The 27,163-nt window shown below is 41.6% G+C and overlaps 1 protein-coding gene across 7 annotated transcripts in view; it reads left to right on the plus strand.

The window, feature by feature from the left end:
- Positions 4,753–27,163, plus strand: part of LOC109234321 (ion channel CASTOR-like) — a 34,678-nt gene continuing 12,267 nt past the window's right edge. For 3 of the 7 annotated variants that reach the window (XM_019400257.1, XM_019400254.1, XM_019400255.1), the window contains exons 1-7: positions 4,753–5,248; positions 5,661–5,732; positions 18,869–19,474; positions 20,101–20,283; positions 20,562–20,621; positions 20,704–20,907; positions 21,045–21,293. In XM_019400257.1, coding sequence (XP_019255802.1) covers positions 4,877–5,248; positions 5,661–5,732; positions 18,869–19,474; positions 20,101–20,283; positions 20,562–20,621; positions 20,704–20,907; positions 21,045–21,293 — 1,746 coding nt within the window. In that variant the 5' untranslated portion in view covers positions 4,753–4,876. The remainder of the gene's footprint in view (positions 5,249–5,660; positions 5,733–18,868; positions 19,475–20,100; positions 20,284–20,561; positions 20,622–20,703; positions 20,908–21,044; positions 21,294–27,163) is intronic. The other 4 variants (XR_002069176.1, XR_002069177.1, XM_019400253.1 and 1 more) reach the window with 2 other exon arrangements.

A 27,163-nucleotide genomic window follows, 5' to 3' on the forward strand; every position in this document is an offset into this window, starting at 1 on the left:
GGACCAAATGCAAAAGGGTATAGGTGCACACTCAAGAACCCATCAGCAGAGTCCGCGATTGCCTTCATCTGGGGGAAGCACCTGCAGTGTTACCTCCTCGCTCCACCCGCAGTATCGCCTCGCCATCTCCAGGCGTTCCTCTCTTACCAAGGACGCCGTCTCCAGAACAAAATCCTTCGTCTCCCGAGCGCCGGGAACAACACTCTCCGCTCTTTGCCATGCCGGTCCCGAAGTGGTCGCCATGACTATGGTAAAACTGACAAAATAAAGTAAGGGCGAGCACCAACACTTTTCGCACTTAAAGAGATGAGGAGCCCTATGCCGAAACAGAAGTACAACTACCTAAAAATAATGAAGACTCGCAAAAAAAGCCGAAACCGCCCCACTTATATACAAGAAGCAACGGCGATTCCCCTGCTCGAGGCAAGCTCTGGAAAGCCAACGACCTCAATACAAATCGATGGGTCGATACCAGATCCAGAAAACATCCTCCAACAAAAGTCAAGACTCGAGGGGCCATGCGTATTATCTCTATGCTCGAGGCAGCATTCCGCATCGAAAGCCTCGACCCCAAGAAATGGGGCCTCGACAAGCTTTAAACGCCAATGCTTGACGCAAGACAAGCGCCCGGTCCCGTGACCCCTTCTCTCAGAGAGGAGGAGTAAACCTCGGAAGCTCCGATCGCCAAAGCTACACGAGGGCCCAAGGAAGGGCCCAAACACAGGCAAACTCCTCAGTGGAAGCCAACCTTATACATCCTAAAATGGTTATCTACCTCAAGATCGATAGGGACCCCCGGGTGCCCAAAGGCAACCTTCATTCGGAATAACGCTCCTGAAGGACCCGGAATTCAACACGTGATCTCCAAACAATTTAGCAGGCCTCGATAGCCCGAACTTATCCGATCGGTCCACCTTTAATCCAAAATATGACAATAGGGTCGAGGGAGAGCCATGTCGATCAGTTGGAGACCAGGATGAACTCTCACGACAGATATCAATGGCCAACAGACAAAAGAAGACATTCGAAGAGCCCCCGAGGGCATAAGAGCATACAAATACAAAGCGAAGTAAGGGAAGCAGAAGTCGGAAAAATAAATTCTTATTTATGAAGATTTATGTACAATAGCCCCCGATGGGTCATGACATATGATTACAAAAGCCCAAAAAGGGTCTCTACATAGAAGTAAAGAAGCAGAAGGGTACATATAGTGAAGGTCCGGGTCCGGGTCCTGGTCTAAACGGTCGACAATCCACCTCCGCGTCGATACTTCCAAAAGCCACCTTCCTCGGGCGCACGACCTCAAAGGAAATATCTCCCAGAGCGCCCTCGGAAGCCCTGTCTCAGCTGTCCACTTTGATATCCCCAAAAATGGTGAACCAGGGAGCAGGGAGGGATGAAAAAACACAACAGTTCTCCGAAGCTCAAGGACCCTCCTTGGCCAAGGAAGCCTCGGAGAGACAACGGACCGAACAACCCTCGGTCCCGCTTGCACGGCTACTTTGAATCCACTTCTTGGATCGTCAAGCCGTGCAAGCCCCCGGCTCGGGGCAGAGTTCCACACCGAGCCGAGGTATGAAGGTGAGTAGCGGTGGATATTCCGGGCTCCCTTTTGAGCAGCAATGCATAATCCGAACGACTACCTACATAAGAGAGAGACCGATTCCCCATCCATCACCACCTCGGGCAAACAACAGCGGTAAAGGCCAACATACTGATGACCGCAGCAGTATCGGGACAGCGTGCTTATGTTCAACGAAGGGAGGCCCCGACAGAAAGCCACGATGCAGTCCAAAGGAACTCCTCCAAATAGCCTTGAGATCAAAAGCTTCTATCATGATGTTCAAAGGAAAAAGAAGATGATGAGAAGGAAAAGACAAGCGTGCCAACGGAAGTGTTGAGATGGGAAAAACAATGCCAAAACACCCTCATTTATAGGGGAAAAACGACATGGTCATCGAGGCTCTGGAATATTGACCGGCGAATGCAATTACTACTTCCTTGAAAAAACGAATCGACGATAATACTTTTGCCTTGAGGAGCGGAAATGACAGAGTACCAAGCAGGAATCCATGAGATATGCCATCTATCACAAAAGATTGTGCCATGATTCGAATCGCCAGCATAATGTCGCCAAAAGGAGCTCGAGGAGTCAAGTGTCAGAATCATTTCCCATCACTTTGGCATGGGAAACGCGGAGACTATCTGTACGCGGTGAAATCAGAAGACTAGATTTCTCGCTATCATGATATTTCGGAAGCATGCCCCGAGACCCCAAGGGCGGGAGGCCACGATCGGGTTCTCAGCCTTGGGGCTCGTCGAAGCCCGACTCGGGGGAAACGGGGGCCGTGGTCAGGATAGAAGGGGAAGCCCCCTAGGCACATGGCTACATCTGACAGGCCCGGCCTATCTAGAGCCTACTATGAGGCCTTGCATCAAGCCGTCCCATCTTCGTATTCTTGTAATTAATACACATGTACTTATAACCAAGTTCCCCTCATATATAAAGGGGACTCACCCTACCTTGTAGGGGACGGATGTTGCTCCACTTCTCCAAAAATGCAATAATCTCTCTCTCTCTCTCTCTCTCTCTCTCTCTCTTTTCTTCTAAACTATCTATCTTCATTGGCCCGAGGTCGCTTTAGTACTTTATCGTTTTCTCTTTTGTTCTTCGTTACTTTGCTTAATATTGATAATATAGAGCCTTGCTTAGCTATATTTTTGCCTGTTATCCCTTTCCCGACTGCCCTCGATATCTCGAGATAGGCTCGAATTCCGGCCCCGAGGTATCCGCAGGCCGACTTTGCATCTAGGCAACAACCCCTTATTGGTTTGATTATTGCCTTGCTTAACTCGCTTTTTGTCACTTTACTTCGCGTTTTCAGCACTAACTGCCCTAATAAACTAGCTCGGGAATAGATCACGTATTTTTAGAATCTCATTTACAAATTTAATTGTTGTTACCATTTTCACGGTAAACACCAACATAGCAAATGAATCCATAGAGTTTGGGGGTAAGTTATGGTATCGAATCATGGCACCCTTAGATATGGTTTCCCCAAACTTTTTTAGCAAAACAGACTCAATCTCATCGTCTCTCAAATCATTTCCTTTTATGCCACAAGCATATGTGGTGATGTGTTCGTTGGGATCAGTGATCCCGTTGTATTTTGGGATATCTGGCATTCGAAACTTCTTCGGGATGGGCTTCAGAGCCTTACTCTGGGGGAATGGTTTTTGCACAAACTTCTTTGAGTCCAGTCATTTCAAAATCGGAGGTGCTCCGGTATGTGGTCGACCCTTGAGTTGTATGTCTTCACTTTTTTGTCATTTTTTTTCAATTTTCTTTTCTCCATACTCGATCCTCTTAGCTAGTTCTTCGAGCATTTTCATAATCGCGGGGTCAGTCCCCGAGCCACTGTCATCGGGCCTCTCTAGCGTTGGTTCAGCACGCTGAGTGTTCACTGGTTCAGCTATGTTTGGAGTTTTATTCTGACTCTGAAGTTGAGCGATGACGACTTGCTGAGCTTGCAACATTTCAAAAATCACTTGGAGGCTGACTCCCCCTTCTTCCATTCTCGGCGTTCCTTGGTCCCCTATCCGAGCTTCCCTACGTGCATTCCTTACTGGGTCTGTGCCCGCATCCATGTTTAGAGCATTATGCGAACTGATATCAATCGGCTCCATATTTGGCACTCCCTCAGGTTTTATGGGTGGTACACCGACCCCATACCATTGTTTTCTCCGAGTCCCTCATCTCATGAGCATGTGCATTTGCTGAGCTAGACACATCTTAGCCTGAAATCAAAGAATCTTTGACAAGAAAAAGAGTGAAGAGTAACGTGTGTTATCAGAAAACTAGCACTAAAATAATCACAATTATCTTTAGCCCCACAGTGGGCGCCAAACTGTTTACCTCGAAAAATGTAAGTAAAAATTAAAGATAATTTGTGGTTTTAAAGATATGTGATTTATTCCAATACTAATGAATATACAAGTAATATTAGGTTTAAGCAAGAAGAATTGATAAACCAAACCAATGTTGTTAGAGCAATGAGGACCTTGAGCTCGGTTATCTCGGGGACCTCGAGGTGAGCTAAGAGCCAATGAAGTATGGACAATAAAGTAAAAATACTAAGGCTGAAGAACAATTATGGAGCAAAGTAAACTAGAAAAGCAGAGTGAAATATTCTATTGCAGTGAAATGAGATTCTCTTTTACAAAGATTGGGGTCCCCTTTGTATAGAAGGGGAAAACTCTAATATGGTACATTTCCAATTATGACAAAGAATTCTATTGGTATAACTATATAACTGCCTATACAGATTTGTACTATTTCGTACAAATTTTATCCCTTAATCTATACCCTGACCCACGTATTCTTGAGAAATTCCCGCTATTTCTTGAGTGTCATTGACGTGCATAATCTCTTTATCATTATAATGATCATATCTGCCTATAAAGGAAGGCGTAAGAATCAAAATCTATTCCTAGTAAAATTTAAATAACATGGTATACAAGGACTTTTATAAAGCAAATATCTTCCTGAGTTAGATAAATAAGGTTGATGTTTATCATTTTCAAAAGTTTGCTTTTAAAAATAATTCAGACAATTTTTATAAAAATATCTACTATATAATTTCTATAAAAATTTATATTTATTGGTGCACGGTATAGGCATAACGCCCGTGCTGCTGGGCTAACAATAACAAATGTTATGAGACGATGAGGGTAATTTTATAATGTCCACTTTAATCCACAAAATTTCCCACAAAGTTTGACTAATAAAACCCAACAACACGATTGTCAAGAAAACCAGAAGGACTAATATATTAGGCTACTGAAAACCCGGTAACTTTTGGTTCCAATTACTAAAATGACCTTGAACTCGGAGTCGCCGTCAACGAGCAACCGAGACTGGTTTTTCCCTTCACAATCGTTCAACGTTCCCCGAAGTCCGGCCCGGAGATTCTCTTCTCCTTACCCTCGAACGACGACATCCTTTCAGAATTCTTCTTCAAATTTTACTTCTCCTCTGGCTGTACCCCGAACTCTACGACGCCGTATTAGCCACCGCCACCGGATTCAGAACTCTGCTGGTGCTACTACAGATGAAATCGGCGGAAAGTCAAACGATGCCGTTCTCATCCAGTCAGAGGAATGTCCAAGCTCCGGGAATAAAACGACAACGTCGGCTCATAAGAAATGTACCGACTTTGTTCGTTGGCGAATGGCGTGCGTTATTGCAGTAACCCCTCTCTCTCTCCATTGGCTAATTTTTACAAGATTATTTTTATTATGGAGAACATTGCCGTTTTTTCTTCTTCGTTTGAATAGTTTTGTTTGAACTGCATGTACTAGAAAGAAAATAGTTCTGTGGCGTTAGTTTTAGAAAAAGGTTAAGATGTTTCCTTTTTGAATGTTTTCCCTGTTTTAATTTTTCAACCAAACCCATTAAGAAACTGTAAACCTTTTCTTTGATGGTTTTTGGTCGAGAATTTTTTCCCAATTCTTGTTGATAAAACAAAGTATGTTGCCGAGTTCTTTTTTACATTTTTTGTAAAATATGGAAAAATAATTCAACATTGTTGCAAAATAAATGCTTCCTTAATTGGGGTTGAGTATGTAAATTACGATTTTGGTTTATATTTTGGGTGCAGATGGTGGTGATGTGCTTTACATCTCTTCTACACAAAAACTTTTCTTTGCAATTTCAAGTTAGTGATTTGCAGGTAACTTCCATTATCAAGATTTCTGACATGCATGTAATTGTGTATGTATGTAAGTACGTTAGCAAGTTCGTGTGAAAGTTATACTACGTTGATACAATGATCATAAAATTACTACTTCTTCCAAAGGCTAAAAAGTTACGATCACCATGTGATCACGCCCAACTATGCCTTATAAAAGACAAAGTGGTCGTTGCAAATATAATCCGGTTTACAAGTCTGGAGTCGAATCCTCAGGGAACTAACCTATCTATTACAACTCTTAGTGATGCTAGTACAAGCTCAAACAATTCCCGGATGCAAGATTTTTATCAATAAATATTGGAATTTGTTTAACTAAAGTAAAATGATATTAAAACTAACAATCTTCCAAATTAAAGATAATTCAATGGTAAAAAAATCTAGGGTATTGACTTCCCCAATTGCTAGATTAATTCTTAACTCTTTTGCTATAATCTCGCCGTAATACTCTATGAGGATTATGAGCTATGGGTTACCGCAATTATCTCTCGATCAACTACGATAATTTGCTAGAGCATTCTCTCGAACTACTCTAGCTGATAATTATGCATCTCTGAATTATCCCACCAAGTTTCGTTATTTCTAACCCTACTTTTAAATTCAACTAATGAATCTCTTCAATTACCCAAAAGTGGTGTTGTTCAATAACAATCTAACCTAGTATTCTTTCTCAAGAGACACAAGGCGATTAGACACGATTAATCAAGGGTCCATTCAATTAATTACCATACAAAACATAGTTGAACGATCATATAATAAACTCGACTCGGTTATAACAAAACTGAGTCAAAACTTTATCTAACAATTGGTTCCATCAACCCTAGATTAAATGTTTAGCTACTCATGGTAAAACAAGATAAAACCATAAAATCATTCATAATTCTCAAAATAATGATAACAAGAAGAGGAATGAAAAACACTAATGATGTCTTGATCTTCTCACACTTGTTCTTCCCTCCAATTGAGTCTAAAAACAAGCTTAACCTTGACTTGGGCGAGTTTGTTGAGTTTATATAGGGTTAGGATAAGTTTCCCACGCTTTACACTTTAGCCCTTAAACTTTCTTCGCCTTCTCCAGATCAATCGCGGTCGCGGGCCAACCACGATCATTTTAGACTTTCTGTTTTCGCCTTTCTTTCACCGCGTTCCAGCCGCGGCCCTACCACGGTCGCGGTGGACTGTTGCCCAGTTTTTCTTGGACTTTTCTTGCTCGTTTTCATCCGGGCTCTTCTCGATTGGCCTTGTATCTACATAATTGACCCCAAAACACTCTATATCCTCCTCCTAACTCGGAGTAGTTCCTGCAAAGCACAAAAAACCCCAATTAGAGCATTTTGTTATCAGTTAGCACTTAAAACATCAATAAAGTATGGTTAACTTAGAGCATAAATAGCATCTACATCGCATAATATAGGCTACTATCAACACCCCACACTTAAACCGTTGCTAGTCCTCTAGCAACAAAACCACACTCTATAGGCCTAATCATCACTGGGTCACTTCCCTACTCCTTATACCAAGAATAATTCACATAGATAAACTACCTTAGCGTAACCTCTTAACCTCAAGAGTGGACTGTCTTTCTAGCCACGTAATGTCCCTAACCGGCTTTCATACTCTCAGTCAGAGGTGCCTACTCACCACAAAAGAGACTTGCGTCATGGTCATTGTAATTCACACACTGAGGAATTCAAATACGTAAGATTCTACTCATCCTCAGAAAGAAATTCTTATGCCACAAACAACGCACCATAGGCTTGCCCGTAGTGTAATACTCGACTAATCGAGCTCATTTGATCTAGAATCAAATAGGACTTTATTTGGTTGTAATGTTGGCTGCGGGACAGGTAGGATACATATGGGTATAGTGACTACACCTCCCTAAGCACTTCTGATACATCTTTCACTTTTAAGCCCTTACCTTTGTCAAACCTTCATTCCACCTTTACATCATTGAGTTAAACCCCCTATTTCTTTAAGCACACTTACATCAAGAGTCGCCATTTAGCAAGGAATTTTTTTTTTCAATACAAGTGGCTCTTATTTTTTTTTTCAACACAGTTCACCTTTCTCCTTATTTCATTAGCTCCACTCAAAAGTCCAACCAACCACCCCCCACTTTAACTTTTCCATATTCATTACAATTCAAGTGCTTCTAAGAGGTGATAGGGTTCAAAAAGATAGACAATTCACAATTTGGGTAAGACTTGTAATGTGGTTGCCAAAGAAACAAGATTACTGGCTCAAAGGGGTTAACTAGGATATACACAATCAGGTGGGTGGAAACATATATAGATAGGTTCAATAAGGAAACGCCTATATCACTTTCCAGACCAATTAAGACTACCATTTCGCTTCGACACACAGGGTAAGTTCTAGGCATTGAGTGTTAGCATAGAATACACAAAGCCTCACTCACACATGGCACATGACTCAATTCAGTTATGACCATCATACATTCTGCTCAAGGTGCTTAAGCCAACTCAAGAACACACATTTTAAGACTATTGCTAGAGTCAACTAATGAGCTTGAATGTCACATTATAGCAATCTCTATTCTTCTTCGCGCAAAAATTCCTAAACTAAAAAAAAAAAAAACTAACTACACTCGGTTCAAATGGAAACGCTTGGAAAAGAACCGTGGTTAAAAGAAAAACCAAGGGGGAGTTGATACACTATTTAACAGGAGAAAATCTTTTTCTTTATTATTGTTTTTATTTTTTTTGTTCGACTTAAGTCCCTCAAGAGACCCGTCGAGAGGTGTCCGTCTTTGGGCCAAGTCGAAGTTAATTAACAGCAACCAAAAATACCAAACAAATCTATACAATTGTAAAGGAACAACAATCATCCCCCACCCCACACTTAAAGATTTGGCATGTCCCCACATCAAAGAAATTAAAGCAGAGTAAGGTACAGAGACTTCCCTGGTGTTCAGTCTTGATCGGAGACGGTGCCAGCATCGAGGTGACACGCTCTCCCTAGCGCCCGGAGCCAGCCCATGATCTTTTTCTCTGACCTAAAATTTTGAGTAGCCAAAGTGTCAACTCTAGCACTCAGAAGTGCATAGGCCAGCCATTCTCTGCTCTAAGGCTGTCATTCGGGTACTCCGGCGGGCCTGTGATGGCCCCGCCTCATCAGCAATCTGCCCCGGTGGGGCGGCAACATGCATAGCTCCCTCATCATCATCATCGGCATCATCATCATCCACCACAACCTGCTCTTTTCCAACTGTGATTTTGCTAGCCTTGAATGGGGCTTTTAATGGCAACTTCCCATCTACTATGGGATTTTCAGGAACTCGTGAAGCACGATACAGCTTGGTGACCGGGGAAGGGAAGTAGAACCCTTTGAGTATTTCCGGGGAGCGAATGAACATTTCATCCTGAATGAGCCGGGCCACAACAAAATCTTGGTGGGTTACAAAACAATAAATTGCCGTCGCTCTTGGCCCATTAACATCTGTAGTGTTGCTGGATGGTACAAACGGCTGTTGATGATTGTTAGCCAACACTTAGCTTCCCAAGTGAGAGATTGGGAGTTTAGGGTAATTCTCGGCTTTATCCATATTGGATACCGGCCAGCCACACAGATTGTTTCAACAATTGGTTGCCACCAGATAGGTGGGCGTTGATAATCTTGGTAATAATCTGTCTCTCCAGTGAATACCGGCAACCTGTACACTCGGCGGATGGCCTCAAGAGACGCATCCACCGGGGTATTGCGTACCGTGACAACCCTATCAACATGTTCTGGGCAATTCGCATAAAATTCCCTTACCAGCAGTACATTGCCCTCTTCCGGTTCATTAAAGAAGATGTCCAACTGATGCCTCCTCAATTCTTCATATATACTTGGGCATTCAACTCGCAAGGCATGCCTGTTAATGTGTACCTGAGGCAACAACTTCTTGGATGACTTTGCATTAAACCTATCTTGAGCCGCTTTGGAGTCAAACCGAGTGCGGTCAAACTGGCTTGAACTAGCCTGAGCTCGAGCTCTAGATGAACCTCCTGGCCCGCTAGCGGAGGAACCAGTGGCACGTCTTTTTCTTGACTGATGCATTGCACCTGACAAAACAAGGGCTACTATTAGTGAGGGTTTGAATTGTGTGAACCCTGGGTGGTTAATCAGACTTCACCACCACCATGGTCAATTAGCCATTACAGCAGAATTGAGGCAATTTCACAAGCACCTGGTGTGCAGGGAACTATGATTTAACACACTTATCCCATGGAAGTACAAACTCTCCCCCCAAATCAACCTCTATCACTTCACAACTCCACCCCACCACAATTAACTTCACACAACACCACTATGCCCTTCTCTACTACATTCTACACATTACCCGCTAAAAAGAAGAAAAGAAAACCAAAAATTTAACTATAGATACTACAACAACTCAAACATTAAAATAGCAAAATAGAAGGGGAGAAGAATAGAGAAGGAAATCATGACATACCTGGTTCTTGTAGAATTGGAGTGTAATGGAGGTTGGGGAGTCGGGAGTCGGAAGTGTGTGTGGGGGAGAGAAATGGATTTGTGAGAGATGGGAAGAAGAAAAAGAAGAAGGAGCGTGGGGTTAGGGATTTAGAGTGAGAATGAGGAGTGGGGGAAGTGGTGGTGGTGGTGGTGGTGGGGGGGGGGGGGTAGGTTTAGAAGGGATAAAGAAGAAAGAGAAAAAAATAAAATAAAATAACAAAATTAATTAGAACTTACCTGGGCGATAGAATAGGCGTAATTTACCGCGCTCGTGCCGCGGTCGCGGTGAAAGAAGAAAGACAAAACAGAATAGTCGTGATTCACCGCGCTCGTGCCGCGGTCCCACCGCAGTCGTGGTGGACCAGGAACAGAATATGTCTTGGTTCTTGACCCCAACTTCTCCCACTATGCACTAATCTTGCCCTGTACACAAATAAAAGGGTTAGTATCATATACATCAAGTACAACATTAAAACAAAAAGAGAAACGAAAGAAAACATGGGTTGCCTCCCACGCAGCGCCTGATTTAACGTCGCGGCACGACGCAGGCTTATGTCATTACTCCTCATTTGTGTATTGGGGCTCCTCCAACGTTATCACCACGCTGTCCCCTTTTTCTTTCGTCATTCCAAGGTAATGTTTCTACCTCTGCTCATTCACTGTGAATTTGTTCGTCTCATCTTCAGATTCGATCTCCACAGCTCCACTTGGGAACATTTGCACCACTCTGAACGGTCCTGACCATCGGGACTTCAGCTTACCCAGGAACAACCTCAATCTTGAGTTATATAGCAGCACTAATTCTCCGGGTTTGAAGTTACGATTCAAGATGTGCTTGTCATGCATTAGTTTCATCCTTTCTTTATATAGTCTAGCACTCTTGAATGCCTGGAACTGGAATTCCTCAAGCTCATGCAACCCATTAACTCTGTTGGTGCCCGATGTCTCCATGTTTAAGTTCAGCTGCCACAATGCCCACAGTGCTCTGTGTTCGAGCTCAACCGGAAGGTGGCATGCCTTTCCAAATACTTACTTGTATTGTGACATACCAATTGGAGTTTTGAAGGCTGTGCGGTATGCCCACAATGCATCATCCAGCTTCTTTGCTCAATCAGTTCTTGTTGCGTTCACTGTTTTTGAGAGGACACTTTTGATTTCCCTATTGGACACTTCCACCTGCCCGCTTGTTTGTGGGTGGTATGGTGAGGCTACCTTGTGGCGAACTCCATACTTCTCCAACAGGCGTGCAAACACTCTATTGCAAAAATGAGAGCCACCATCACTGATTATGGCTCGGGAGTGCCAAAACGTGTGAAGATGTTTTTCTTTAGGAAACTGGTCACCCTTTTCGCCTCATTGGTTGGGAGAGCAACTGCTTCGACCCACTTGGAGACAGTCAACGGCAACCAGTATATACTTGTTACTGTATGAGCTGACGAAAGGCCCATGAAGTCGATCCCCCACATGTCAAACACTTCCACCTCTTGGATTGTGGTCATTGGCATCTCTTGACGACGGGATATATTGCCCGTCCTTTGACATTCATCCATCTTTTGACCCAAGCACGAGCATCCTTGAACAATGTATGCCGATACAGGCCTTATTCCAGCACCTTTGCTGCTGTCCGAATTCCTCCAAAGTGTCCACCATATGGCGAAGCATGGCAAGCCTGCAAAACAGAGGGTTGATCTTGCTCGGGGATACACCGCCGGATCGTGTTATCAACACATATTTTGAACAATAGAGGTTCATCCCAATAATACGCCCAACAATCACGTAATTTTTTTTTCTTTTGAATTGAGGAGAGATCATGAGGTACAATACCTCATGCTAAGTAATTAGCTATATTAGCATACCATGGTGCCTCCTGCATTGTCACAACAAGTAGTTGCTTATCCGGGAATGTCTCAATGATATCTTCAACCTCCGTTCTCTTTTCTGCCCTTTCCAACCTCGAGAGGCGGTCTGCTACTTGGTTGTCTGTCCCCTTTCGGTCACGAATCTGCAGGTCAAATTCTTGTAGCAATAGAACCCAGCGAATCAAGCGGGGCTTTGACTCTTTCTTTGCTATCAAGTACGTAATGGCTGCATGGTCGGTATAAATAATAACTTTTGAGCCAATTAGGTATGACCTGAATTTGTCGAAGGCAAACACTACAGCGAGCATTTCCTTTTCCGTGACTGTGTAGTTCAGCTGTGCACCACTAAGCGTCCTGCTTGGATAGTAAATTGGGTGCATAATTTTCTCCTTGCGCTGCCCAAAATCGCTCCTATAGCGTAATCACTGCGTCGCACATCAGCTCGAATGGTTGCTCCCGGTTGGGTGCAACAATGATGGGTGCAGTCACCAATATCTTCTTCAGCTCCTCAAATGCTAACCTGCAATCATCAGAAAACATAAAGTGTTGGTCCTTTTCAAGCAGCTTACATAAGGTGTTAGCAATTTTTGAAAAATCCTTGATGAACCGGCAATAGAATCCGGCGTGCCCAAGGAAACTTCTCACTGCTTTCACTGAAGTGGGTGCTGGGAGCTTCTCAATCACATCAACTTTTGCATGGTCTACTTCAATCCCCTTTTTGGACACTCTATGCCCCAACACTATGCCTTCTTGTACCATAAAATGGCACTTCTCCCAGTTCAGTACCAAATTTGTCTCCACACATCGTTTGAGCACTCTTTTAAGGTTGTGAAGACAATCTTCGAATGAATCCCCTACCGCGGAGAAATCATCCATAAACACCTCCATAATGTCTTCGACCATGTCGGTGAAAATGGATAACATACACCACTGGAATGTGGCCGGTGCATTGCAAAGTCCAAAAGGCATCCTCCGAAAGGCAAAGATTGCATACGGACATGTGAAGGACGTTTTCTCTCTATCTTCCGGGGCTATTGAGATCTGATTATACCCCGAGTATCCGTCCAAGAAACAAAAATGGGATCGCCCAGCTAACCTGTCCAACATCTGGTCAATGAAGGGCAAGGGGAAATGGTCCTTTCGGGTGGCTGCGTTTAATTTCCTGTAATCCATGCAAATCCGCCACCCTATGACTGTACGTTCTTCTCATTTTGTACAACTGTCATTCCACCCTTTTTCGGTACACACTGGACGGGGCTTACCTAATTGCTGTCAGAGATGGGAAAGATGATGCCCGCGTCCAGCCACTTGATTACCTCCTTTTTCACTACCTCTTTCATATTCGGGTTCAGCCTTCGTTGATGTTCCCTAGAAGGTTTGTGCCCTTCTTCCAGACGAATCTTGTGCATGCAGAAGGTCGGGCTGATACCTTTTATGTCTGCCATGGTCCAACCAATGGCAGTTTTGCATTCCTGCAACACCTGCAGTAATTGTTCTACCTGCACAGCTAGCAAACCAGATGATATAATAACAGGCAAAGTAGAATTGGGACCCGAGAAAGCATACCTAAGGTGGGCTGGAAGCGGTTTCAGCTCTAGCTGTGGTGGTTCCTCTATTGATGGTTTTGCCGGTGGTATATCGCTCTCTTCTAAATAAAGGGGCTCGAACTGAGGTTCCTTCTTCCAGAATCCTTGGCCTTCGAGTGCCATGACCCACGCTGCCAACCCTTCACCATTAATCTCCTCTAAATTTGTCAAGCAAGTCCCAATGGATCTTTGGCATTCAGGGTCTCATCTTCTTCATACAGGATCACATCCACAGCTTCCACTAGTGAGCAATTTGCATATTCACTGGGTCTCCTCATGGATTGTTGAACGTTGAATATTACTTCTTCATCGTTCAACCTCATTTTTAATTCCCCAGTTTCACAATCAATCAATACTCTCCCAGTGGCTAAGAATGGCCTCCCCAGAATGATGGGTATCTCCTCATCTACCCGGCAGTCCAGAATAACAAAGTCTGCAGGGAATACAAACTTTCCCACTTGTACCAGCACATCATCATGAATCCCCGTCGGTCTTTTAACCGTGCGGTCAGCCAGTTGCAACAGCATCGAAGTCGGTCTAGCTCTTCCAATGCCCAGTTTTGTATATATTGCCAAAGGCATCAAGTTTATGCTGGCTCCTAAGTCACACAATGCTTTTGCAAAAGCATAACTCCCAATAGTGCACGGAAGCTACCTGGATCAGACATCTTTTGAGCCATGGGTCTTATCACTATCGCGCTGCATGTCTGTGTGACTGTGTCAGAGTTACTGTGGACAGGTCCTGGAAGTCAAATTTCCGTGACATCAGGTTCTTCATCATTTTTGCATAGCCTGGCATTTCCCTCAAAGCATCCATCAGAGGGATATTCAATTGAATCTGCGAAGCATTTTCATGAATTTTCTGTATTGATCTTCTTTCTTTTGTTTTGACCGTCTCTGAGGGAATGGTGCAGGCATCACTCTTTGTCCACTGCTTGCTGGCTGTTCTTTGTTGGAATTTTGTGGCACAACAGGTACCACCTGTTTTGCAACTTGTTCACTTTCTTTAGCCTTACCCTTATCAACCTGAGCCTGTTCAACCACCACTTTAGTGAGTTCTGCTGATTCATCTTCTGCTGGCAATGTTCCCTGGGGGCGGTTATTTAAGGCCATGGACAGCTGCCCCAGATGAGTTTCAATACCCTTAATTGCTGAGTCGTGCACTGCCAACTTTTCCTGCATCTTACCATTTGTTCCAATGAGTTGTTGCAGCATACCCCTGATTTCTACCATGTTGTTGTCCTGTTGCTGATGAGGTGGCTGATATGTCAACTGTTGCTGGTGCTGCTGTTGATTGCCCTGTTCTCTGATCTGGCACCATTTGGCCTTGGGGTCGCATACCTCCAGGTTGTCGCATGTTCGGTCTGTACTGCTGGCTGGGTGCTGGTCCCCATTGTTGTCTTCCTTGCCTCTGACCCCCAAAATTGTTGACATAATTCATATCCTCTCTTAACCCTTGGTTGTCACCTTCTCCACTCCATGAACACACATAAGACTGATTAATGCAAGGTGTACACAGTCCTCCATTTGTTGTGTCAACGATATGCACTTGCTTTGTACCCATCTCATCAATCTTCTTTGTCAGTATACTCATCTGAGTCATGAGTGTGGCTATGTTCTCTGCATGTGAATTATATGGGTCAAGAGGAACTGAATGCACTATTGGTGTCAGGGTCGTACCTCTCGTCATCCACCCCGAATTCTGGGCCATCTTGTCAAGAAGGATTTTAACTCTGTGAATGTCTTGCTCAGGAATGCACCCCCAGCTGAAGCATCTCTACATTGGCTTTAAATTGTCTGCTAACCCCATGTAGAATCTCTGGCCGAGCATTTGGTCTGGAATACCATGGTGGGGACACTTCACTAGCATCCCTTTGATTCTTTCCCAAGTTTCCTGCAAGGTCTCAGTGAGCGTCTGCTTGTACCGCAATATCTCATCAATCTGTCTTGCAGTCTTGTTGGGCGGGTAAAACTTGTTCAGAAACTTCTTGACTAATTCCTCCCAAGTGGCAATGGAATTTATTGGGAGCAAATTCAGCCAAGTCTGAGCTTCCCCAGTCACAAAGAACGGGAACAGTAACAGCTTGATGGCTTCTGTGGTCATATTTGGCTGCCTTTGGGTCACACAAATCGACAAATTTTTTTTCAGGTGTTGTTGAGGGTCTTCAATGTGTGACGCGGAGAACAATCCTTTATTCTGCAGAAGATGCAGCATGTTGTCGGTGATCTGGAATGTCTCCGCTTGTATTTGGGGCACAGCAATGGCGGTGGCCAGGTTGTCAGCTGTTGGCTGTGCCCAATCATAAAGTGCAGCTTGTGGCACAAGAGGTGCCACCATTGCTTCGTTTGGCACTCCTTCGTCTGGCACAAGAGGTGCCCGATCATTTGCATTAATGTTTTCCCTGTTGTCCATTTCAGTTGAGAGTTGGTGTGTTTGTTGTGATTGTTTGTTCTTCTTGTTGGCACGGTTTAATGCCCTGAATGTTTTCTCGGGGTCTGAGAGTCCTTCAAGCAGTTCACCAGTCCTCGAAGAATTTCTAGGCATACACCTGAATCACACAAGAGTTCAAACGTGAGAATTTCAATGAAAAATTATTTAACACCGTAGAAAATTGATCTAAACTAATAATTCTCGCACTACTTCTAAGTTGTAATTAATAACACCGTTAGTTCCCAGGCAACGGCGCCAAAATTTGATCACGCCCAACTATGCCTTATAAAAGACAAAGCGGTCGTTGCAAATATAATCCGGTTTCCAAGTCCGGTGTCGAATCCTCAGGGAACTATCCTATCTATTACAACTCTTAGTGATGCTAGTACAAGCTCAAACAATTCCCGGATGCAAGATTTTTATCAATAAATATTGGGATTTGTTTAACTAAAGTAAAATGATATTAAAACTAACAATATTCCAAATTAAAGATAATTCAATGGTAAAAAGATCTAGGGTATTGACTTCTCCAATTGCTAGATTAATTCTTAACTCTTTCGCTATAATCTCGCCGTAATACTCTATGAGAGCTATGGGTTACCGCAATTATCTCTCGATCAACTACGATAATTTACTAGATCATTCTCTCGAACTACTCCAGCTGATAATTATGCAGCTCTGAGTTATCCCACCAAAGTTTCGTTATTACTAACCCCACTTTTAAATTTAAGTAATGAATCTCTTCAATTACCCAAAAGTGGTGTTGTTCAATAATAATCTAACCTAGTATTCTTTCTCAAGCAACACAAGGCGATTAGACACAATTAATCAAGGGCTCATTCAATTAATCACGATACAAAACATAGTTGAACAATCATATAATAAACCCGGTTCGATTATAACAAAACTGAGTCAAAACTTCATCTAACAATTGGTTCCATCAACCCTAGATTAAAATGTTTAACTACTCATGATAAAACAAGATAAAACCATAAAATCATTCATAATTCACAAAATAATGATAACAAGAAGAGGAATGAAAAACTCTAATGGTGTCTTGATCTTCTCACACTTGTTCTTGCCTCCAATTGAGTCTAAAAGCAAGCTTAACCTTGACTTGGGCGAGTTTGTTGAGTTTATATAGGGTTAGGATAAGTTTCTCACGCTTTACACTTTAGCCCTTAAACTTTCTTGGCCTTCTCCAGATCGACCGCGGTCGCGGGCCAACCGCGGTCATTTTAGACTTTCTGTTTTTCGCCTTTCTTTCACCGCGTTCCAGCCGCGGTCGTGGTGGACTGTTGCCCAGTTTTTCTTCGACTTTTCTTGCTCGTTTTCATCCGGGCTCTTCTCGATTGGCCTTGTATCTACATAATTGACCCAAAAACACTCTATATCCTCCTCTTAACTCGGAGTGGTTCCTGCAAAGCATAAAAACCTCAATTAGAGCATTTTATTATCACTTAGCACTTAAAACATCAATAAGTATGGTTAACTTAGAGCATAATAGCATCTACATCGCATAATATAGGCTACTATCAACATGCTGATTCCATTTGTACCTCACTGTTGTTATTTGAAAAGTGCAAACATTTTTCCTCGACTCTGGTTTTCTTAAACGTCTTCTATGCATTTTAGTTTTTCTTTTTCTGAATTTGGTCTGTACTACTCCTACTTATAAGATTTCTAGATATGTAAATCTTATTTCCCAAAAATCAAAGGCAATACTGGCCAAGGTCAGCCGTTAATAGATATTTTGACCTTACACTTCAAGCCCCATCATTATTTTTTGAGGCGGAAGGGGTAGTCTGTTATTTGTTGAACTGCCAGAATAACCCCAGGAAGGGAAGGGCAAGGAAACACCCGGTAGGAATTGAACATGTTCAAAAGTTCAGCTCTAATCACGCAATTTTCCATTTTCCATTCTTTAGACTAGATATGATTCTACATGAATCTAAGTTGGCATTCAATTTTTTGATAATAAATGGTAAATTTTATTGGACAAATAGTGCTAAGAAGGGACTAAATATGTTCAAAAGTTCCTGTTGCCCTCCTCCTATGCAAGGACTCCATTAATTCCAAGATATCTTCAATGTCATTTGCTATATATTCCTTTTACTCCAGATATGCAAATTTTAACTACATTCCAACTTTACATAAGAGATACAATCTTTTTTCCCCTAAAATATCCTGCTAGTTCTTTTTACTCAAATGTCCACAGTATACACCATTGGATTGTTTTCCATGCTTCTTCGCGCCTTTTCTCTATCTTCTGCCTTTTTCAGCAGCTTAGTATTTGTCTCAAATTTACAGGCATTACTGATTGGAGTCCATATAAGTTTAGGAATTCCATATCGGCCAAATAACTAGGCAATGGAGTATGACTGTCTTATTCAGTTGCTTCCTTGCATTTGCTACATCTGCTGCACACACTGTAGCCTCTTCATTGTGAGTTACTTAGTGTCAAACAAGACTCTTGAAATAGCTACTTTAGGTGGAGCTCTTACTTTCCAGATCATCCTCCAAGTCCAACTCAAGTACTATCCATGAAAAGAAACCGTACGAATGTATAGCATTCACCCTTTTCAGTTATTAATTGACTTAAGTGTGCTTAATTTACTTTCTCGTAACTTTTCGCATGTGCAATTATATTGATGCTATAAATCTGGGCTTTTGAGAAGTATAATTTGGCTGACATACATGGAAGATATTACTGGATCAGTCCCCTAACTGTCTACCTGTTTCTCTTTTCCTTCCTGTTATTCAGGATGAATTTTCAACGCTCAATGCCAGATTGAGACACTGCAACATTTCAGATTCTATTGGCATTATTGACTCAACGCCAGAACATAATAGTTCCAGTGCAAGTTTGAAAAATACGGCATTGATTCTCTCACTCATGATGTTTTCCCTTCCTCTTGTTTTTATTAAATATATGGAGTATATCTCCAACCTTAGAAGACCGCTGGACAATACGACGGAGGAATTATCTCTGAACAAGCGGCTAGCTTACCGGGTGGATGTATTCTTATCATTTCATCCTTATGCTAAACCACTAACCTTGTTAATTGCCACTTTGCTCCTGATTTCTCTTGGTGGCTTAGCACTTTTTGGCGTGACAGATGATAGCATAGCAAACTGCCTTTGGTTATCATGGACATATGTTGCAAATTCAGGAAATCATACTAATTCTGAGGGCATTGGGCCTCGTCTAGTGTCAGTTTCTGTTAGTTTCGGTGGAATGCTGATATTTGCCATGATGCTTGGACTAGTTTCTGATGCAATCTCAGAGAAATTTGACTCACTCAGGAAGGGAAGAAGTGAAGTAGTTGAGCAGAATCACACACTTATACTTGGTTGGAGTGATAAGCTGGTGGGTTTTGTAAATTTACTAGTCTGTTTTCTGACAAGCTCATATGTTTTCCCTTTCCCTAGGTAACTGCCCTCAAACTGTTTTTAGCACCTGATCTGCATCACAATCTACCTAGTAGGGGTTATCTTATTTTGCATTGTTCAAAAGCCCTCTCTAAATTGCTTAAGATATCCCTATCACTACTCCAAGAAAATGAGATGAAGCTCCAAAGATTTGAATTTTCCTTTTCTTTCTATAATAATTTTCAAGTGAATGTAGTAGAACCAGAAGAACCACATTAACTTTATTGCTCCAATTATTGTCCTGGTCAATCTTGTTTTTCTTTCAATTGGAGACAACCACATTAATTTTATTGATTGTCCTTTCCCTATTATTGACCATGCTCCATGACAATAACGAGATTACCAGGACAACAGTCGTCATTATTATTGAAGCAATTGGAACACAATTGAAAACTATCATCTAACTTTGATTAGTTGGGCTTGCAAAAAACTTATTTACATAGTGCAGCTGAGTATTACTGATATTTGCTGGAGATCTCTTAATAGATCTGTATATTTTGGACAATATAAAGTGCCTCAGAGAATTAACGGCCTTATTCACAAAGAGTACATCTGTATACCCAGGGATCATTGCTGAATCAACTCGCAATAGCTAATGAGAGTTTGGGGGGTGGAACAGTTGTAGTCATGGCTGAGCGAGACAAAGAAGAGATGGAACTTGATATTGCTAAAATGGAGTTTGATTTTAGAGGAACTTCTGTCATATGTAGAAGTGGAAGCCCCTTGATTCTGGCTGACCTGAAAAAGGTATGCATTAAGTTTTGTTTCCAAACATAAATTATGTCTTAAAAGACCTTTCGTTCCCTGTTTCACATTGGTATAGAATGTAATTTTTATTTTAGAGATCTGATTCTCAATGCTTTATCCTGAAATTTTGCTAGTGTTTCACTCTCTGAGTTTAAACAGCTTCTCATCAAGAGCCCACTTCTTTTCTCATGGTTTGATTGTTTAGAGAATGCTCCTGTAGTTTTCCAGAATTTGTAAGTTAAATAACTTTTTGAACTCACTAGATAAATCTTTATTAGGTGTCCGTCTCTAAGGCTCGTGCAATAGTTGTCCTTGCTGAAGATGGGAATGCTGACCAGGTCAGAGCAATAACTATTTTTAGTAACTCATTTTCAGGATTGAAAATTGTAGTTAGGTATTAATAAAAAATTTATTATGTAGAGTGATGCCCGTGCTCTGAGGACAGTTTTAAGCCTGACAGGAGTAAAGGAAGGTCTTCGGGGGCACATAGTGGTTGAACTCAGTGATCTAGATAATGAGGTTCTTGTGAAACTTGTTGGTGGAGATCTTGTTGAAACTGTGGTGGCTCATGACGTAATTGGGCGATTAATGATCCAATGTGCTCGACAGCCAGGCCTTGCACAGGTCAGCTTCTTAGCTATGATCAAATTTGCTTTGTGACTAATGTCTAATTTAAACCTTGCTACCAAATTGAGTAGGAGAGGAAATACTATCTGTGTCAATGAATCAAATTTTTTTCTCTATGGACTTGGCAATGGCAGATATGGGAAGACATCCTTGGATTTGAGAATTGCGAGTTCTACATCAAGAAATGGCCACAGTTTCATGGCATGCAATTTGAAGAAGTCCTAATCAGTTTTCCTGATGCTATTCCTTGTGGCATCAAGGTGGCATCATCAGGTGGAAAAATAATACTGAATCCCGATGATTCCTATCTGTTGCAAGAAGGAGATGAGGTCCTTGTTATTGCTGAGGATGATGACTCATATGCTCCAGCACCACTGCCTATGGTGCTTACCCTCTTCTTAATATAACTATCTTCACTTGTTTCCTGCTTGAAAACGTAGTCAACCCAAATTGCAAATTATAATGATGATGAAAAAGTGAATGAATAGCGTAATCATCAATATAAAGGGTGGTCTTTTGGTGTGACTTCAGATTTAGATATATGTTGACTGTCGAGAACCTTTTGCTTGACTTCTATTTAGATGAGATGAACTGCATTCTATGTTTATTATAGTCAACATGTAGATTTTGAGAAGAAAAGGCTTCTTATATTTTTGTGTTTGTTTACATCCCATGAGCAGGGGAATTTATACAAAACTCGTAATATTAATTAAGGAAATAAAATAAATCCATACAATCAATCCAGCTATTCGTGAAGTCATGCTAACCAACACTCATAAATCAAATCTCCTTGAATCATGCTAATCAACACTCCCACTCAAGTTGGTGCAAAGATGTCGCACATGCCCAACTTGCAACTCAATGTATAGAAAGTTCGCTTGTTGAGACCATTGGCAAACACATCAGCTAGCTGTTTTTTCGATGGCACATGAAACAAACTCAACACACTAGTTGTAACTTTTTCTTTGATGAAGTGTGATCAATTTCCACATGCTTTGTTTGGTCATGCTGGACTGGATTATGAGCTATACTGATGGCAGCCTTGTTGTAACAGTACAAGGAAAGTTTTCCTTTTTCAGACAGTCTCAATTCCAGTAGTAGCTTTTGTAGCCAAAACAGTTTGCAAACACCCTGTGCCATAGCTTTATATTCTGCCTCCGCACTTGATTTAGCAACTGCAGTTAGCTTCTTACTTCTCCAAGTAACCAAGTTTCCTCCTACGAGCATACAATAAGCAGATATTGATCTTTTGTCATGTGCCAACTCCGCTTTGTAACTTGTGATTGCTTTCAATGGGCGATTCTACGGATCTGCAGAGGTCCAGAATATACTTCCTTTGAGAAATAAAGATTCCTCTTTTGGATCTAGCAACCTCAATTCCCAAGAAGTACTGCAATTTTCTTAGATCCTTGATCTCAAATTCATGTGCCAACAACTTCTTTACTCGTGCCATCTCCTCTTTGTCATCTCCGGTTATTACTATGTCATCAACATAAACTATGAGAAGAGTGAGTTTACTCGTTTAATATCTTATGAAGAGAGTGTGATCAACATTGCTTTGTTGGTAACCAAAGGAGATCGTTGTGTTGCTGAATCTGTCAAACCAAGCTCTAGGGGATTGCTTCAGTCCGTACAAGGCTTTCTTCGATTTGCATACCTTTCCTTGACTCTGTGCAATATCAAATCCATGAGGAATCTCCATATACACCTCTTCTTCTAAGTCTACATGAAGAAATGATTTCTTCGCATCAAATTGTTGCAAGTCCCTATCAAGATTAGCTGCACAAGACAAGAATTCTAATAGTGTTCATCTTAGCAATAGGGCAAATGTCTCTTGATAATCCACTCATAAGTCTGAGTGAATCCCTAAGCAACCAATCTTGCTTTGAATCATTCAATTGAGCCATCAGCTTTGTGCTTCACAGTGAAGACCATTTACAGCCAACCAACTTCTTGTCTAGTGGTGAAGTGACAAGTTCCCGAGTCTCATTTTTTGACAAGGCCTTCATTTCTTCAATCCTAGCTTGCTTCCATTTAAGATCTGCAAAAGCTTCTCTCCAATCCTGGGGAATAGACAAAAAAGAAATAGACTAGGCAAAGGCTTTATAGGAGGGAGACAAAGAATTATAGGAGATAAAATTAGATAAAGGGTATTTGATTGTGCAAGATTTTGACTCCATTTCTGTGAGCAATAGGCACATCTAACTCATTAGCAAATATAGATAACTCACCGGGTTCAGTTTCGGTAGATTGTCTGCTCCATTTCTCCTTGAGTAAGTTTTCAAATTAGGCCTATCCGAACGCCCAATAGTCTCCCCCTGAATTCTTTATCCAATTTCACTTTCCCCTGTGACGATGTCATCAAGAGGTCAGTAATGGAAGTAGGTAGAATTACCTCTTCCTCCTTACTGCTCTCCCCCTGAAGAGGTGATGAGGTAATACTGAAATAGGGCTCAGATTCTCGAAAGATAATATCCATGCTAAGAAAAGCTCTCCTAGAGGGAGGATGATAATATTTGTAACCTTTATGTGTCGGAGAATACCCAATGAAAACACACTTTATAGCTCTAGGATCAAGTTTCCCAAAATTTCTAGTGCAGACTGTGAGAACGCATGGGAGAAAAATATTATATTGATTTATTAACATTGATATAATGAGTCCCATATATAATACATGTTCTACTCCTACTACACACGAGACTAGGATTATTTATACATAACTATCTAACACTCCCCTGAAGCCGGTGCATACAAATCGTATACATCTAGCTTGTTACATATGTAACAAATACGAGGACCAGCTGATCATTTGACTTCACAAACTTTGTAGCAATGTCTCTTGAGAGTTTTTTCTCTGACGAAGTGATAGACAATCTCAATGTGTTTAGTTCTCTCATGGAACACTAGATTTGACACAATATGAAGGGCAGCTTGATTACCACACACAAGTTCTATCTGGCTGATTTCACCAAATTTCCACTTCTTGAGCAACTGTTTGATCCAAGCTAGTTCACATGTTGCCATAGTCATTGCTCGATATTCTGCTTCTGCACTAGACCGAGGAACCACATTCTATTTCAGTATTTCTTGCTCTTCCAAGACACAAAATTACCACCAACCAAAACACAATATCCAGACGTAGAACGTCTATCAGAAGGTGTTCCTGCACAATTAGCATCTGAGTATCCAACGATCTACTCATGGCCTCGATCCTCAAACAATAACCCTTTGCCTGTAGCTGACTTTACATACCGAAGAATGCGGATGATTGCATCCCAATGACTATCACAGGGAGAACCATAAATTGACTTACAACATTCACAGGAAAGGAAAGTTCAGGTCTAGTCACTATGAGGTAATTTAATTTACCAACCAGCCGCTTATAACCTATCATTTAATTTAGAAATTGGATCCATCACAGTGTCAATAGGTTTTGACATACCTTCAGGTATTTGCACGTTATTGAATCCGCAACTATTTTGTCTAAAGTGTTGAAAGAGATGTTGCTTCAACTTAGTAATACCATCCTGATCATTGTCGGTAATAACAATATCGTCAACATAAACCACCGGATAAATACAAGATTTGAAACAAAATGCTGATAAAATATAGAGTGATCAGCTACAATATGAGTCATGCCAAACTCCTGAATAACTATGCTGAACTTATCAAACCAGGCTCGAGGAGAATGCTTTAGACTATAAAGTGACAGGCACAAGCGACATACATGACCACTAGACTTCCCCTTAACAACAAAACAAGGTGGTTGCCCTATATAAACTTAGTCCTCAAGATCACTGTGAAGAAAATCATTCTTAATGTCCAATTGATAGAGAGGCCAATGGCGAACATGGAACAATAACCATGGATAGAGGCGGACTGATGTTATTTTAGCCACGGGAGAGAAAGTATCACTGTAATCTAGCCCAAATATCTGAGTATATCCTTTGGCAACAAGAGGGGCCTTAAGTCGATCATCCTGGCCATCCGGACCAACTTTGACTGCATAAACCCAACGACAACAACCAGTAGATTTACCTGAAGAAAGAGGAACAAGCTCCCAAGTACCACTAGTATGTAAAGCAGACATCTCGTCAATCATAGCTCGTCGCCATCCTGGATGAGACAATGCTTCACCTGTAGACTTAGGGATGGAAACAGAGGACAAAGAAGATACAAGCGCATAATGGGGTGATGATAGACGATGATAACTTAATCCGTCGTAATGGGGATTAGGATTAAGTATGGTTCGTGTACCTTTTCGAAGTGCAATTGGTTGACTAATAGCCCGTTTGGCCAAGCTTCTAAAATCGGCTTATTTTGAGAAGTATTTTTTTCAAAAGTACTTTTAAAAAAAGTGCTTTTGGTGAGAAGTAGTTTGTCTTTGGCTAATTAATTAGAAAAACACTTTTGAGCAATAATTAGTGTTTGGCCGAGCTTTTGAAAACTGCTTCTAAGTGTATTTTTCTCAAAAGTGCTTCTCAGAAAAGTGCTTTTGGAGAGAAGCTACTTTTTTTTGCTTCTCCAAAACTGCTTCTGCTTCTCCTGAAAAGCACCTTTTCTCCTTCCAAAAGCTTGGCCAAACACCTTAATTTTTTGCCAAAAGTGCTTTTGGCCAAACAAAAGCACTTTTGGCCCAAAAAAAGCTTAGCCAAACAGGCTATAAGAGGAGACAAATCCGCAGTAGGAGCAGGGTCAGGTGCAGGACATTAATCAGTTGGGCCTGATGCGGACACCAATGATAAGCCAAAAGAGGTGTTCCTGTGTTTAGGGATCTAGTAGGAGCAACACTAGATTCCTCAATGGTCAGTATGGGTAAGACTTCTATGGCGGAAGATGTAGAAGGAGTTATAGTAAACTCCTCAAGAGTCAGTATAGGTAAGACATTAGATATATCAAGGTGATCAGAAGAGGTGAAGTAAGGTCGAGACCCAAAAAATGTGACATCGGCTGACATAAGGCCTACGAAGATCAGGTGAGTAGCAGCGATATTCCTTTTGAACTCGAGAATAACTAAGGAAGACACACTCGAGAGCACGGGGAGCTAACTTATCTTTTTCCGGAGTTATGTTATGAACGAAACATGTGCTCCCAAACATACGAGGGGGAAGAGAGTATAAGGGTGATTGGGGAAATAATACCAAATACAATCTGACTATGGATGGAAGATGAAGGCATCCGATTAATCTAGAACTACATCGCCCCAAAAACGCAGCGGAACATGAGACTTAATTAGAAGTGTGCGAGCAGTCTCAATAAGGTTTTTTTTCTCTCTCTGTTACCCCATTCTGCAGAGGGGTATACGAACAAGATGTCTGATGAATAATTCCTTGTGAAGTCGTAAACTGTTGAAATTGAGAGGATAAGAATTCTAAGGCATTATCACTACGAAAGATACGGAATAGAAATGCCAAACTGATTTTTTATTTCAGCACAAAAACTCTGGAATGTAGAAAACAACTCAGAATGATCTTTCATTAGGAAAATCCAAGTACATCTTGAGTAATCATCAATGAAACTAACAAAATAACGAAATCATAAGGTTGAACTTACTCTACTCGTACCCATATATCAGAATGAACTAAAGAAAAAACAGACTCTGCACGACTCTCAATATTATGCGAAAAAGTGGCTCGGGTATGTTTCCTAAGTTGACACGACTCACAATCTAATTTAGACAAACTAGATAAAGTGATAAACTAGGCACCATCTTTTGAAGCTTGGATAAACTTGGATGTCCTAAACGTCTGTGAATTAGGTCCGGAGAATCTGTAACTGGACATTCTGGGGAAGGATTGAGTGAGTCAAGGTAGTAATGGCCTTGTGATTCACACCCTGTGCCAATCGTCTGTACCGTACTCCGGTCCTGCATAACAAAATAGTCATCAATAAAGTATATACCACAACGGAGGACACGAGTCAACCGACTAACCGATGCAATATTAAAAGGACAACCAGGGACATAAAGAACAAACTCTAAAGTGACAGAGGATAATGGATTAGCTTGTCCAACTCCTTTTGCTTTTGTTTGGACTCCATTGGCTAAAGTAACACTGAAAAGAGACTGTGAATAAACAATACTACATCCGTGGAGGTGTTTGCTTACTTGCTCGATACTGAAGGAACTCATTATATTCCCCTTCAGATAAAGAAAACCTCTTGTTACCTGCAGTCTCTAATTGAGCAATATGAGCATTTTTAGGTGGTTGACCATGCAAGGAGTAACACACCTCACAGTGTGTCCACGTCTATT

The sequence above is a fragment of the Nicotiana attenuata genome, chromosome 11, assembly GCF_001879085.1.
Source record: "Nicotiana attenuata strain UT chromosome 11, NIATTr2, whole genome shotgun sequence".
Classification (NCBI taxonomy): domain Eukaryota; kingdom Viridiplantae; phylum Streptophyta; class Magnoliopsida; order Solanales; family Solanaceae; genus Nicotiana; species Nicotiana attenuata.